The following is a 12,491-nucleotide window of genomic DNA, read 5'->3' as shown; positions in this document are numbered from 1 at the left end:
ATTAAACAGTAATTTCATCCCTTTAAGTTTTTTTATTCTTAGAATGTATCTTATAATATTTTAATGTGTGCCCAAGAAACTATTGATAGCGGGTGTGTTGAAGCTAATATTTTAATCATTAAAGTACTGGCTGAAAAGGTGGAGACTGAAGCTTAAGTTTACAGCACCTAAACTTTTTGTACAAAATGTTGCTTAACTGGCAACACTTTTCTAACCAGATCTGCCCCAAAGAAACACCAAAAATTGACGCAAAAATTAGGAATAAATACTAAACTAGGACAAAAACAAATAGTAAGCATGTTGATTGTGCCTCATGTTTATTTTTTTTAATCACCTGAGTTTTTATGTTGTTGTTTGTTTTTTTATTTTTAGATAATGATCAATCTTAATTCAATCTTAATAATTTTATATTTTGTACATCAATGCATTCCAGACGGTAGATCATATGACAATATACCATGACGATTTTTGATTTATAATGTCTTTAGTTTTATATCATTTTGCAATAGTTTTTGTTTCATTTTGGTTTTTACATTGTTAATAATGAGTCTTTCATAACTGTCAAGTTGATACTAGATGTGTAGTTAATACCTGTTACAGCTATTGTTGATTGTGGTACAGAGTACAGTATTTGTGAGGGTTTTCTGAGCGGTTCTAGAAACTGGTTGGACATACAGAGGATGATGTCACGAGGTTGGAGTGTAATTTTTTATAAACCGAAAAAAACCCTTACTAGTTAAGCAACAATCGTGTATCCATATTGGCACGTTTCTATACATCCAGCTATGTTTCTATTCAACCCTTGCCATTTGAAATGTACGAAAAGTTTAGTAGTACTTAGAATAACACAGGATACAGTGATAGAAGCGATCATCTTAAATCCTATTGACTCAATGGCATTTTTCAACTTTCTATTATTTACTTTCTTTTACTTTAGTACCGAGTATTAGGACTGAGATGTCACCATATTGACACAAGCAACTTTCCAGACGATGCTGATAAAGCTGAAATTAAAAGATGTTGCAACATTACATAATGAGATCCGCTTAGTCATAATTAATATTATGAATTATTGGTGTACACTTCTTTGAAAATCATTGTATTTAATTGCAGCATGTCTATTCCTCGTGGACACACCAGCAGAGGGCAATACTGATCTAGTGATTAAACCGGAACTCTTGAAACACTATTATGTTTCTAAGGGACGAGTTAAAGAGACGTACTTCTTGGTTGACTTCAACACTAACAACAACAAAGGGAACTAAAGAAATTTGTCCTTTTAATTTTATTGCTGTGTTGTTACAGTTAAGGGATCTAATGGTTTCATACTAGAAGCGTTTATTGTTTATTGCACAGCTTATAAGTTTGGCTAGCCTCTTTTGCTAAGGTTAGCTTATGATACGTTAACAGTTTAACCGTTTTTTGTGCTTTAGCTGTGTTTTGTATTTTACTTTAATTGTTGCAAATTGAATTTCCCTGCAGTATCCGCCAGGAGTTCGTCATGAATGTGAATCAGGGGACGGTGGGTAGCGACCCGGTCATTCTGGCCACGGCTGGATACGACCACACTGTCCGCTTCTGGCAGGCCCACAGCGGGATCTGCACCAGGACGGTCCAGCACCAGGACTCAGTATCCTTACCCTGATATATGGAGGCTTACGCAGAATGTGTACTGTCATATTTGAATAATTATAGGTTATGACCATTTATAAATCTCAGGTTTTAAGTTCAAAGTTAATCAGATGTTATCTATAGCTTCTCACAAAAATCCACGTGAACGCAAAAAGTGCTTTTGTTTTAGTTCTGTGTTTATAGATCTTCTATAAACCCTTTAGGGTTTGCCACAGTGGGTTAATTGCCTTCATCTCACATTGTCCCTGGCCTCCTGTTTTGTCACACCAACCCTCTGCATGTCCAAGAATCTCTTCTGTGGTCTTCTTGTTTTCCTCCTGCCTGGCAGCTCCATATTCACACTACACAGGTCTCCTTTACACTATCTCTCTTCTGCATATGTCCAAACCATTTCAGCCTTGCCTCTAACCTGTCTCCAAACCGCTGTCTTTACTCCGAATGAATCTTGAAATCTTCATTTCTGCCACATCCAGCTCTGTCTCATGTCTTTTTGTCAGTGTCACCATCACTAAACCACACATCATAGCAGGTCTCACTACCATCTTATAAACCTTCACTTTCACTCTTGCCACCTTCTGACACTCATCCCCACATTCTCCAGCCTGCCTGCTCACTCTTTGTCATCTCTTGTGGACTGTCTTTTACTTTAGTTGGTTGACTTCAGGTATCTAAACTCAGCTACCTTCACTGTTATGGCTGTCTCTCTCTCATTCACACATGTATTCTGTCTTGCTTCTGCTGACTTTCATTCTTCCTCTCTCCAGACACTCTTCCACTTATTTAACTACAGATCACAACCTTGTCTGTGAACATCATAGTCCACAGAGACTCCGTTCTGATGTCATCTGTTCACCTGACAGTAGTACCCTGACCTTTAAATTTGATGAGCTGTAAAATATTATTGCAGCAACCTACATTGTCCACTTCCTTAACATTTACTCTCAGCAAGTAAATTCCCTCGAGGTCACACCTGACAGAAGTATGATTGCAGCTGCAGGTTGGTTACAATTTTCCCCACAATCCTTTTTCTCATTTCTCACCTTAATGTTACTTTGCTTCATAGTAATGTTTGCATTGTGCTTTCAAGGTTATCAGCATATCCGCATGTACGACTTGAACTCCAACAACCCCAACCCGGTCATCAATTACGATGGAGTTAGCAAGAACATCACATCTGTGGGCTTCCACGAAGATGGACGCTGGATGTACACAGGAGGAGAGGACTGCATGGCTCGCATATGGGATCTGAGGTACTGAAGGACAAGCTCACTGGTCTTTGTTTATTTAATGATCAGCAAACTAAACTCTGATCCCTGCTCTACCTTGTAGGTCAAGAAATCTGCAGTGTCAGAGGATCTTCCAAGTAAACGCTCCAATCAACTGCGTGTGCTTGCATCCTAACCAGGTGAGACACTCAGTACACACAGATGAATCAGGTGAGGCTGTACTCTTGGTTACTATCTGGCCCATTTGCACTTAATGCCGAAGATTTCATTATGTTTTTTTAGGCAGAGTTGATAGTTGGAGACCAGAGTGGAGTGATCCATATCTGGGATCTGAAGACAGACCATAATGAGCAGCTGATTCCAGAGCCGGAGGTCTCAATCAATTCAGTTCACATTGACCCAGATGCGAGTTACATGGCAGCAGTCAACAGCTCGGTCAGTTGCCTAAAAGAATCTGCAGAACATGTGGCGCAGGATAATACATTCACTCTTTTATAGCATGTTATATTAATGAAAACCTTGTCCGTCCGTCCCCCGGCTGTCTTTTACAGGGAAACTGTTATGTGTGGAACCTCGCTGGAGGCATCGGGGATGAAGTGACTCAGCTCATTCCCAAGACCAAGATCCCTGCACACAAACGCTATTCCCTCCGCTGCAAGTTCAGCCCCGATTCCACGTGAGTGAACCTTTTTCTCCCATTTACCCCTCATTTCCCCACCGAAAATACGACTTGACATTTTGCATTCGTCGTCGCTTCCAGGCTGCTGGCCACCTGCTCGGCAGACCAGACGTGTAAGATCTGGAGGACGTCCAATTTCTCACTGATGACGGAGCTCAGCATCAAGAGCAATAATCCGGGAGAAACATCCAGAGGCTGGATGTGGGACTGCGCCTTCTCCGGAGACTCGCAGTATATTGTTACAGGTCCATACAGCAGCACACAGCAACACCAGATCTCTAAACTGAATAAGAGTTGTTAAAGTAAAACATTGCAGTCTATCTGAGGGCTGCAGATTTGAAATGTGGCTGTTTTTAAGATAAAAAGGACGTCTCATTTCTGATTTTGTCCTCATTTGTCATACTAACCCCTGCCCTGCCATTACATCTGGAATTATGTAAAAGGGGTTTAAAATGGTTTAAACATGGCTGTAAGTTTGTTCTCAGATGATGATTTTTTTTTTAAACTTTTAGACACTTTCATGTAAGGCTAGACATTGCTTTGTTTTAATTCTACTTTTTCACTCACTCCACAGCCTCCTCAGACAACCTGGCTCGCCTGTGGTGCGTGGAAACTGGTGAGATCAAAAGGGAATACAGCGGCCACCAGAAGGCCGTGGTGTGTCTGGCCTTTAATGACAGCGTGCTCGGCTGAGAAGGAGGAGGAAGCAGAAGGAAGAGATAATAGGTTGTCAGACAGGAACTAAAGACTCTTATGAGGATGCCACTCATGTCGCGTATGTCAGCGCCAGTACAACAATCGACTCGGGGAAGCGGGCACAGTGGCCATCTCTGGCACATATGCCGAGCGACACAGCCAAAATAAAAATCTGTAAAGCTAAAATCTGTTTTAATGGACCTATTTTGTTTCCACAGACGTACAGAAAGAAATCTGTCAATGACGAGGCAGACATAATAGTTTGTTTGTTTTTATTCAAATTGCAAAACTCTGTTTTTACAGAGCGCTGTATTTATTGTAAAAAAGACCACATTAATCGCGGGTGCTTTGTGTGTGCAGCAGACTTGTTTAATCTCTTACATGTGCTATGTATGATTTATTTGAATAGCTGTTCTGTTCTTCGTCATGTGGAGGAGGACTGCTGAATAAATGGTGTACAGAAATGTCTTTATACCCAACAGGTTGTGTCTTTTATTCTCAGAACAAAACAGTCACGTTGTAACAGGAACGGTTACACACAGCAGTCCGTTACAGGACATACAGTTAGAGGCATTTACAACACAAAAGGGGGAGCGGGGGTTCTTTCTTCTTTAATCTCTGAAGCGTGCCACCAGAGAGGGTATTATACATGAAGAGAGTGATGATGGGGATTTGGCGATAACTGTGACAGCCCGTCTCCAGCTCAATTCTTTCTCGGAAGGAAGAAAATGGTTTACTGGTGGCTGTATGGCACAAAGGAAACAGTCAAAGCTCGCTTTTGTTCTTGAAGAGGGAGCCAAAAAAAAAAAAAAAAAAAAAAAAGGACAAGTTTGTTTCCCTGATCTTTTGCCGGGAGGATCGAGAGAGAATGCAGAGTCACTCTGGAAGGTAGTAGAAGCACACGGACACGCAGATGTTGCTGGGGAAGCAGATGTCGATGCAGAAGTAGACCAACCTCTGTTTGCCTGGGCCTGAGAAAATGAGAGGTCATGTGACTCATTAAAAAATACACATTTAGATTCAAGTGTCACTTGAAAACAAATCATTTAGAAATGCAGTCATTTGCATGAATCATTCATGGTTTAAAAGCAGCCAGATTTAGTTTGGTGTTCAGAATGGGCTCACGTACATGCTGTTGAGGGAGCACACAGTAAAGTACATAAAAAGACTTTCACCCCGTGGAAAGGTCACATTAGGCCACGAATCAGGTTTCAGCCTGACACGCTGCAGCGTTGAGGAGCGGCCGCAGGGCTAATTGAAAAACCTCTCTGCGCGCAGGCTCCGGTGACCCTGACAAATGAGCCCTTGTGTGAAAACTTCAGCATAATTTCTGTTCTGTTCTCCCAATTTGTGACTCAGGTGTCTGGAAAAAAGAATCGATTCATAAATGAGTCTATGAAACTAGTAGGGAACAGTTCTGGGGTGGTTATAGAAAATTCCACTGTTTTCTGAATATTTAAGGGGATCATCATCAGAGTAGAAGACGCCGCGGTGCTCTTTGGTGCAGCTTTGTCAAACAGCATCAGAAATTGCTTTTTAAGCCGAATCTGAAGCGCTTGTGAAACCAGTTTTTATTTGTTCCAAATAAAGACACATTTCATCAAAAATCCAGAGCGTGGTCATGTATTTTGAAATGTACCTGTTCCTAAAGCACTTTAGGTCACCTTCTGTTGTTGATGTGTCATATCCCCAAAAAATACTTTTCTCACCACAATTCAGTGAGCTACATACTGAGAGGATAGAGGATAGGATAGAAACAAAGTATCAATCCAGTACCGATACTAAAGCTGGTATCGATACTATTGATATTTGGATGTATTGATACTGATACTATTGATATCCCACCTCTAATAATGCAAAAAGATGTCACACAGTGAAAACATGAGGATTTGTTGACAACAGGTAAAATTCAAAATATATCAGCTTTGTTTTTTCACTAGTTTAACTTTGTTTTCTAAACCTTATCAGAATAATTGTAAACCTTTTTTAACTCAACATTTGACGTTTGAGCCAAAGCAGCCCCCTCACCCTCGGTCCTCCTGGTCCAGTGGACCGACCTGTCCTGACACAGGGCCTGGAGAGGCTCCTCCAGCGAGGACACATTCACCTGACTGGCTGCCAGGACTCCCAGGAACTCCATCTGCCTCTGGGTCTCATTCCCAGACAGCTGGAACTGGCTCTGCCGAGGACAGCACCGCAGTATCAATATCCACAACAAAGAGTTCTTATTTTCAGCGGAAAGTATTTTAATTACTGTGAGGAATCATATTAAACTCATAAAGGAGAAAAAGCGAGAAAAAAAGATGGAAACTTGAGCTCCTATTAGCCTGATATCTGCACTGATGAGGCCAACTTTGAATTTGTGCTCGCATTCACCCCAAACACTGTGCGTAATTGCGCCTCTTACAACTCTGATTGGCTCTGATAACAAACCGCTTAAAGTCCTGTTGTGCTCGAGTAGCTCACACAGCAACCAGTTTTCCTTTTCTGTTAAAAAGAACCAATAAGACCATTGTGCCTCAGCACAAACAAGCCACGTCTGCTAGCCCCAATATCATAGATTAAATGGCTACAGCAGCTACGTTTGAATACACAGAGCCTGTATGAGATATGTGACACCATGAGACAGGATCACAGAAAAGCAGCTTCTGAGACGAGGAACTTGGGTATTGTGTAAAAAGATGATAAGAAGTCCCTCTCAGTTTACCTCCAAGGTCCCACAACTCATCTCAAGGTCTCCATTCAGCCAGGGCCAGCACCATTCACCTGATCATATTGTCAATTCATAATTAAGAATCAGATAATGACACAGATGAAAACTTTTTAAAGACTGGATGTCAGTGTTCAAGATCCAGGCATTTGTCAACAAGCAGATACACGCTGGCCCTTTAATGCATCAACCTGTATTTTAATCCAAAAAGAAGCGCCTTAAAAGTTGAAAAGCCCTCACACAGAGCGGCCATTGTGCCCAGGCCAGGGCTCGGGCTCGCTGCCGTAACCTCCTGTAAGAATATCCTCGGGCACGCCGAGGGGGCTGAAGGGATCAGATGTGCTGAGGAATTCAGCCATCGGAGTAACAGAGACAGACTATGAGGCTCTTCAAGGCCCTGTACGCTTCACCTCTCTCTTTGTGCGGCGTACCCAACAAAGTCATGCAAAACCACCAAGTCCTGGCTCAGTGGTGCAGTGCACTGAAATGCCAGTTCACACATTAGTGCGGCTGCTACCTTAGAAACACCTGGCAGAGCTAAAAGGGCAACTTTTTCTTAATATGCCTGGTGCACTTTGATGTAATGCAGTAATGCAGTGGGGAAGACCATATTATGTAACATATCCCCTGCCCGCTACCTTGCGTGCCGACTCGTGGAGGACGGAGTTCACATTCTTGTAGTCTGACTGCTCCATCTTTCTCAGGAAGCAGCTCTCCTGGCTGACGGGCTTGTAGCAGATCAGACTCTGAAACACAGAAACACATTTACCCATCATAACTCGCAGATGTTCCCCCTTTTTTCTAATTATTCAGAGTAATTCAAGTCATCTGGACATACATGTTTTATATCAAAGAGCACAGTGGACGTCTGATTCAGCGACGAGGTCACAGAGAAGGTCACCAAGTCATTCTGCTGGTCAACAACTGCTGACTGGTTGATAAGCGCGCCAGTCTGATCTGAAACAGTGAACCTCACAGTCTGCAAAGGCTGAAAAAACAGAGATTTGTAAATCAGAAGTTGGAAAATGTAAACCAGGGCATGATAAGGGAAGGTGTGTGTCATACCTGAGTGTGAGGCTGAGACCTCCCGAAGTGCCCCGTCAAACCCAGGGCGAGGATGGCCAGGAGCAGGCAGGCTGAGAGGCTGACCCAGAATGCCTTGTGCGGGAAGTGGAACAAAGGGGACTCCTCAGGGCCCCCATCCTGAGAACACATGAACCAGCAACAGGCTTTAAAAAAACCTATTGGATGGTTATTTGGGGTATTTAAATCCCATGCTGTGGCAGAACAGGAACCCACCCAGCAATAAACTTGTAAACTTGTAATACAACAAAAGTGGGGTCTGTAAGTAACCAACATATCCCAGCTATTTCAAATCTTCCATCTTGTCTGTAACGCGCTTACCGTGCACTCTTCTTCCTCCAGGCAGTTTTCTGAACGCTTCCAGCACCTCACCATCGCTGTGTCCCTTGGCGGCTCCTCACTCGGTCTGCTCCCTTCTCGTAGCTACCGGCATGGAGCGGTGGTCATGACCAGCACTGGACTGAGACTCGGCACACCTGAGCGGCTTCTCTTTTCTTTGTCCTCACAAACCTCACACCTCCCCCTCCCCTCATCCCCTCCTCAGGTCTCACAGATTCCCTCCCCCCAAAAACCGGGGAAAAAAAGTCACGCTTCACCCAAAACTTCCTAACCTCGCCAAACTCAATTTCCAAGTTTTGCCTTCCAGAAATTACCTTCATTTTTTTTTAATGTCTTCTCTAATGTGGCTTAATACGCCTCTTTAACATGATCCATCTCTTTATTGCCCCTGTCCCCCCACTCCTTTTCCCCCTTGCTCCAACATACACTTACACGAGAGGAACTGGCTTCTCCCCAACAGTCCAAACAATGGACAAAGAGGTAAGGCAGGCACGGGCTGGGAAGCCTCTCTCGTCAGGTGAGGGGTGATATGCTGCCGCTGGTGCTGCATCCAGCCGATGACAGCTCAAGGTGACTGAGGACTTTGAGAGAAGCTCTAAACCTAAAGCAACGAGGAAGTAAGTATGTAAGGTTTGTTTATATAGAGCTTTACAGGAAGCAAGGTCACAAAGTGATTTACAGAATAAGATACAACAACTAAAATGCTACAAACAGATACAAACAGATACAACTAACTAAAGGCATGCCATCACAGGTGGTTCTTGAGTTTCTTTTCAAAGGTATGAACAGCATCCACAGGAGTTAGGTTCAGGAGTAAAGGAGTCTATCTATATCAGCTGTGCACAATCCTCACTGAACAGAGATTGTGACTAATGACACCAGCTGTCAGCCAAGGCAGTAAATTATAATAATCAAGGCATCTACCGCACCGTCTGCCTGGTCCAAACGTTCCACTGTTGAATGCTATCAATTATTAATACTGTTACTCATCCAGGGTAAGGATTTAGCAGAGGGGGCATTTCTGGTTTTAAAAGGAGCTACCTTATTTAAAACAGTGATCATTAAAAGAATGCACAATTGAATTTACATGGCTGTCCAGGGAAGGGGAAAGGCATTATCAGTGTTAAAAACAACAGAAAACCTATGTGCAGAAAGATGATAAAAAATATTTTTCTGTATTTATATGTTAACCAGTAACAGGATTCAAATCGTAAGTGAATAAAAAAAGAACACACAAGTGGCCAGAATAAATGGACTTGATGTTCAGGCCTAGATTAAAAACAGCATGTAAAACGTGTTCTTTGTTGACACACTGTGAGTTTGACACACTGCAAAAGAGAGCCAGAGATTAATAATAACTAATGGTGAAATAAAGATTTATAAACACATTGTGAGTGAAAAAGAAACGCTCAGTGCATCATGGGAGCCCCCAGCAGCCTAGACCACTGCAGCATAATTAAAGGAGGGTTCAGGGTCACCTTATCCAGCCCCAACTATAAGCTTTATCAAAAAAGGTTTTAAGTCTAATCTTAAAAGCAGAGTGGGTGTCTATCTCACGAGCCCAAACGGGAAGTTGGAGGCTCTGCCTCCTATTCTATCTCTAAATAGCCACAAGTAGGCTACCAGTCTGAGTGAAGTGCTCTACTGGGGTGATACAGTACTATGAAGTCTTCAACAAAAGATAAGGCCTGATTATTCAAGCCAGTGATAGGAGAAATATGCTCTCTTTCTAGTCCCTGTGCATGCATTTTAGAGATGTTGTGCAAATGCATGAAAACAATTCGTGTTTACTATGAACACTGAAGGACATGTCCTGGTCAATAGTCTATCAAGCTGATGAATTTTGCTGCAGTATCTTCTATATGAAAATTAAAACCACCCAAAAATAAGAAGTTTCAACAACTTTAAAAGTAATAATCAGGAAATCAGTGAATGTGTTGAAAAACAAGAAACATGAACCAGGCAGAGGGTATGGTAGATCATGTAAAAATCGTTTATTTTTGAGTTTAACATGTGTTTTTTGTATATGATACTTACCCTTAAGGAAAGTCAGACATTTTTTTAAAATGTTAATGTGATTGTTTTATGAAGTAATAAATAACATGACGGATCCAAATATTACTCTTGCACAATCCCTTGAATCTAAATGCAGATATCGGAACATTGTGTTGAGGTCTTAGAATACAGAACAAACAAAGCTCAAGTTCAGCGCCTTTCAGTCTGCTTTTGTCCGTTGGAACAATGATGTAAACCTTATTACTAAACTGTTGACACTTCATGTGTGCTCACCTCTCTTCCAAAGTTTGACTTGTAGTTGCTCAAGAGGTTACATTGCATATCTGGTGAGGGCCTTTATAGTTCACTGACATCTTCTTTTTTAAAAAAGAAAAGGAACACACTCATTTTTGCAGCGTAACTCAACGCTTAAATACATTGAAAAAATACTGAGGATTATTGTTCTCACGCTGTTAATAATCACTTAAAACATATTAAAATTAGGTTTAGCAGATAAAATAAAATATAGATATATATAGCTTTAGTCTCCTGTCCAAGCAGGTAAGTGCTGTTACAGTGCTGAAGCAGCAGAAAACAACACAAAACAAAAAAATTCCCTTTTTAAAAGAAAAAAACAAAACAAAAAACACTGGATCCTGAGTGTTGTGCAGGTTTCTCAGTCTCATCCCTGCAGAGCTGGAAGGAGGTCCGCGATGCTCTCCACATAGTAATCCGGCACCATCCCCTGCCTCTCTGGGCAGCCACTTTTCTGATGGGCTTCGGCATCTGCCACAGTGCTGACCCCCGTGAGGGTTAGAAGGGTCTTCAGGCCGCAGTTGGAGCCCAGCAAGATGTCAGTGTCCAGACGGTCGCCGACCATCAGGCAACGGTCGGCTTTCACACCAAACTGGGAGGCCACACAGTCGAACATGAAGTGGTTGGGCTTCCCAACAGTCCGGGCCTCACGCTGGGCTGCCGTCTCAACGGCCTGAAGCAGACAGCCGGTACCTGAGGGTTAAGAGTGACAGTCAGTAGGTGAGGTGACAGTTTACTCTTTAATCCAACAGAACAGGTCTGTTCAGATTGACAGGAAAGTCAAAAATTGAAAATAAATTGTTGCCAATACACTTAAAAGCCTCTGCACTGCCTCTATTCAGGTGTTCTAACATCTGTTTAGGGTTAAACACGGCTGAACAATAAATCCCTTGTGCTGACATCACCCTGAAAACAGTTCTGTGGATTATCTGGCCTAAATAAAAGCAAATAAAAGGTTTTAAAAATGCGTTAAATGGAACAAAGTGCAGAGTAACTGTTTACCTGCGACGGCCTTGCCTCCTTCCAGGGGCAGCCTGGTGTCCCTGTTGGTCCCCACAAACAGACAGCCCTGCTGGGTCAGATACTGCATGGCTCGGTTCAATTTCATGTAACTGAAATGCTCATCGAAACCGACCACCACCGCCTTCACCTCGGGGTCCAAGGTCACGTTGGCCCAGTCAATCGGCTTTCCGCAGATGTGGTCGGGTCCCACCCCGGTCTGCTGGATCCCCACCGCCTCCAGCTCCTGCCTCATCGCGTTGCTTCCTATCAGGTACACTTTGCCCTCCAGCTCGCAGACCGTTTTCAGGTACATAGCGCAGCAGTACGCGGTCCCGAACACTTCATCTTCCGTCACGTCGAAGCCGAGTGCGGTCATTTTATCGGCGTACATTTTCCTGGACTTGGTGCTGTTGTTAGTGACGAAAAACACCCTCTTGCCCTTTTCCTTGAGAAGGTTTATGACTTGAGGCGCTCCGGGAATGGCCTGGTCCCCCCGCCAGATGACGCCGTCGCAGTCGAACAGGATGCTGTCCACAGAGTCCAGTAGCTGCTTCACCAGAGCTCCACTCAGCCGGGTGCATTTTGACACAGACATCGGGGAAGACTGCGGTGAACGGAGCGTGAAGAAATGTAAAAACGGGAAGCTTACTTACTCAAGTAAAGTAGTAGCGCTATGTCAGGAGTCAAAGAGGCGAGTTGTAAATGTTAACCGTTAATAACCGGTCAAAACAACCGGTTTTGGTGTGCTGTGTGAGGAGCTCCGGAGAAGCAGGCTGACCTTCTGACCGCCGAGTGTTGCATCAATGCAACGACT

At 43.0% G+C, this 12,491-nt stretch overlaps 3 protein-coding genes across 5 annotated transcripts; 1 reads left to right on the top strand and 2 right to left on the bottom strand.

Moving 5' to 3' along the window:
* The first annotated feature begins 1,191 nt into the window (after positions 1-1,191).
* On the top strand, positions 1,192-4,701 carry mlst8 (MTOR associated protein, LST8 homolog (S. cerevisiae)). 2 transcript variants are annotated; one of them, XM_085415922.1, is made up of 9 exons: positions 1,192-1,304; positions 1,483-1,630; positions 2,578-2,629; positions 2,720-2,882; positions 2,962-3,037; positions 3,141-3,293; positions 3,410-3,534; positions 3,619-3,782; positions 4,112-4,701. In XM_085415922.1, the coding sequence occupies exons 1-9, from the start codon at positions 1,192-1,194 to the stop codon at positions 4,228-4,230; spliced, it is 1,113 nt and encodes a 370-aa protein (XP_085272048.1). In that variant the 3' UTR covers positions 4,231-4,701. The 2 variants fall into 2 exon arrangements, with proteins under 2 accessions (XP_085272048.1, XP_085272049.1); XM_085415923.1 differs by having other exon boundaries at positions 1,203-1,387.
* On the bottom strand, positions 4,702-8,525 carry bricd5 (BRICHOS domain containing 5). Of its 2 annotated transcripts, XM_085415924.1 has the most exons (6): positions 8,348-8,518; positions 8,009-8,146; positions 7,782-7,931; positions 7,582-7,689; positions 6,262-6,412; positions 5,025-5,204 (listed from the first exon to the last, which is right to left on the bottom strand). In XM_085415924.1, exons 1-6 carry the CDS (start codon positions 8,399-8,401, stop codon positions 5,110-5,112), a joined length of 696 nt encoding a protein of 231 aa, XP_085272050.1. In that variant the 5' UTR covers positions 8,402-8,518; the 3' UTR covers positions 5,025-5,109. The 2 variants fall into 2 exon arrangements, with proteins under 2 accessions (XP_085272051.1, XP_085272050.1); XM_085415925.1 differs by lacking the exon at positions 6,262-6,412 and having other exon boundaries at positions 4,702-5,204; positions 8,348-8,525.
* A 1,810-nt stretch (positions 8,526-10,335) lies between these two features.
* On the bottom strand, positions 10,336-12,491 carry pgp (phosphoglycolate phosphatase). The gene is made up of 2 exons (XM_085415921.1): positions 11,678-12,491; positions 10,336-11,368 (listed from the first exon to the last, which is right to left on the bottom strand). The coding sequence occupies exons 1-2, from the start codon at positions 12,270-12,272 to the stop codon at positions 11,043-11,045; spliced, it is 921 nt and encodes a 306-aa protein (XP_085272047.1). The 5' UTR covers positions 12,273-12,491; the 3' UTR covers positions 10,336-11,042.

This window comes from Rhamphochromis longiceps, linkage group LG8 (assembly GCF_057381845.1).
Source record: "Rhamphochromis longiceps isolate RC_006_pf linkage group LG8, R_longiceps_female_GT1.1, whole genome shotgun sequence".
In the NCBI taxonomy this organism is placed as follows: Eukaryota; Metazoa; Chordata; class Actinopteri; order Cichliformes; family Cichlidae; genus Rhamphochromis; species Rhamphochromis longiceps.
The sequence above is the reverse complement of the archived record's forward strand: the minus strand, read 5'-3'. Positions and strand labels throughout refer to the sequence as shown.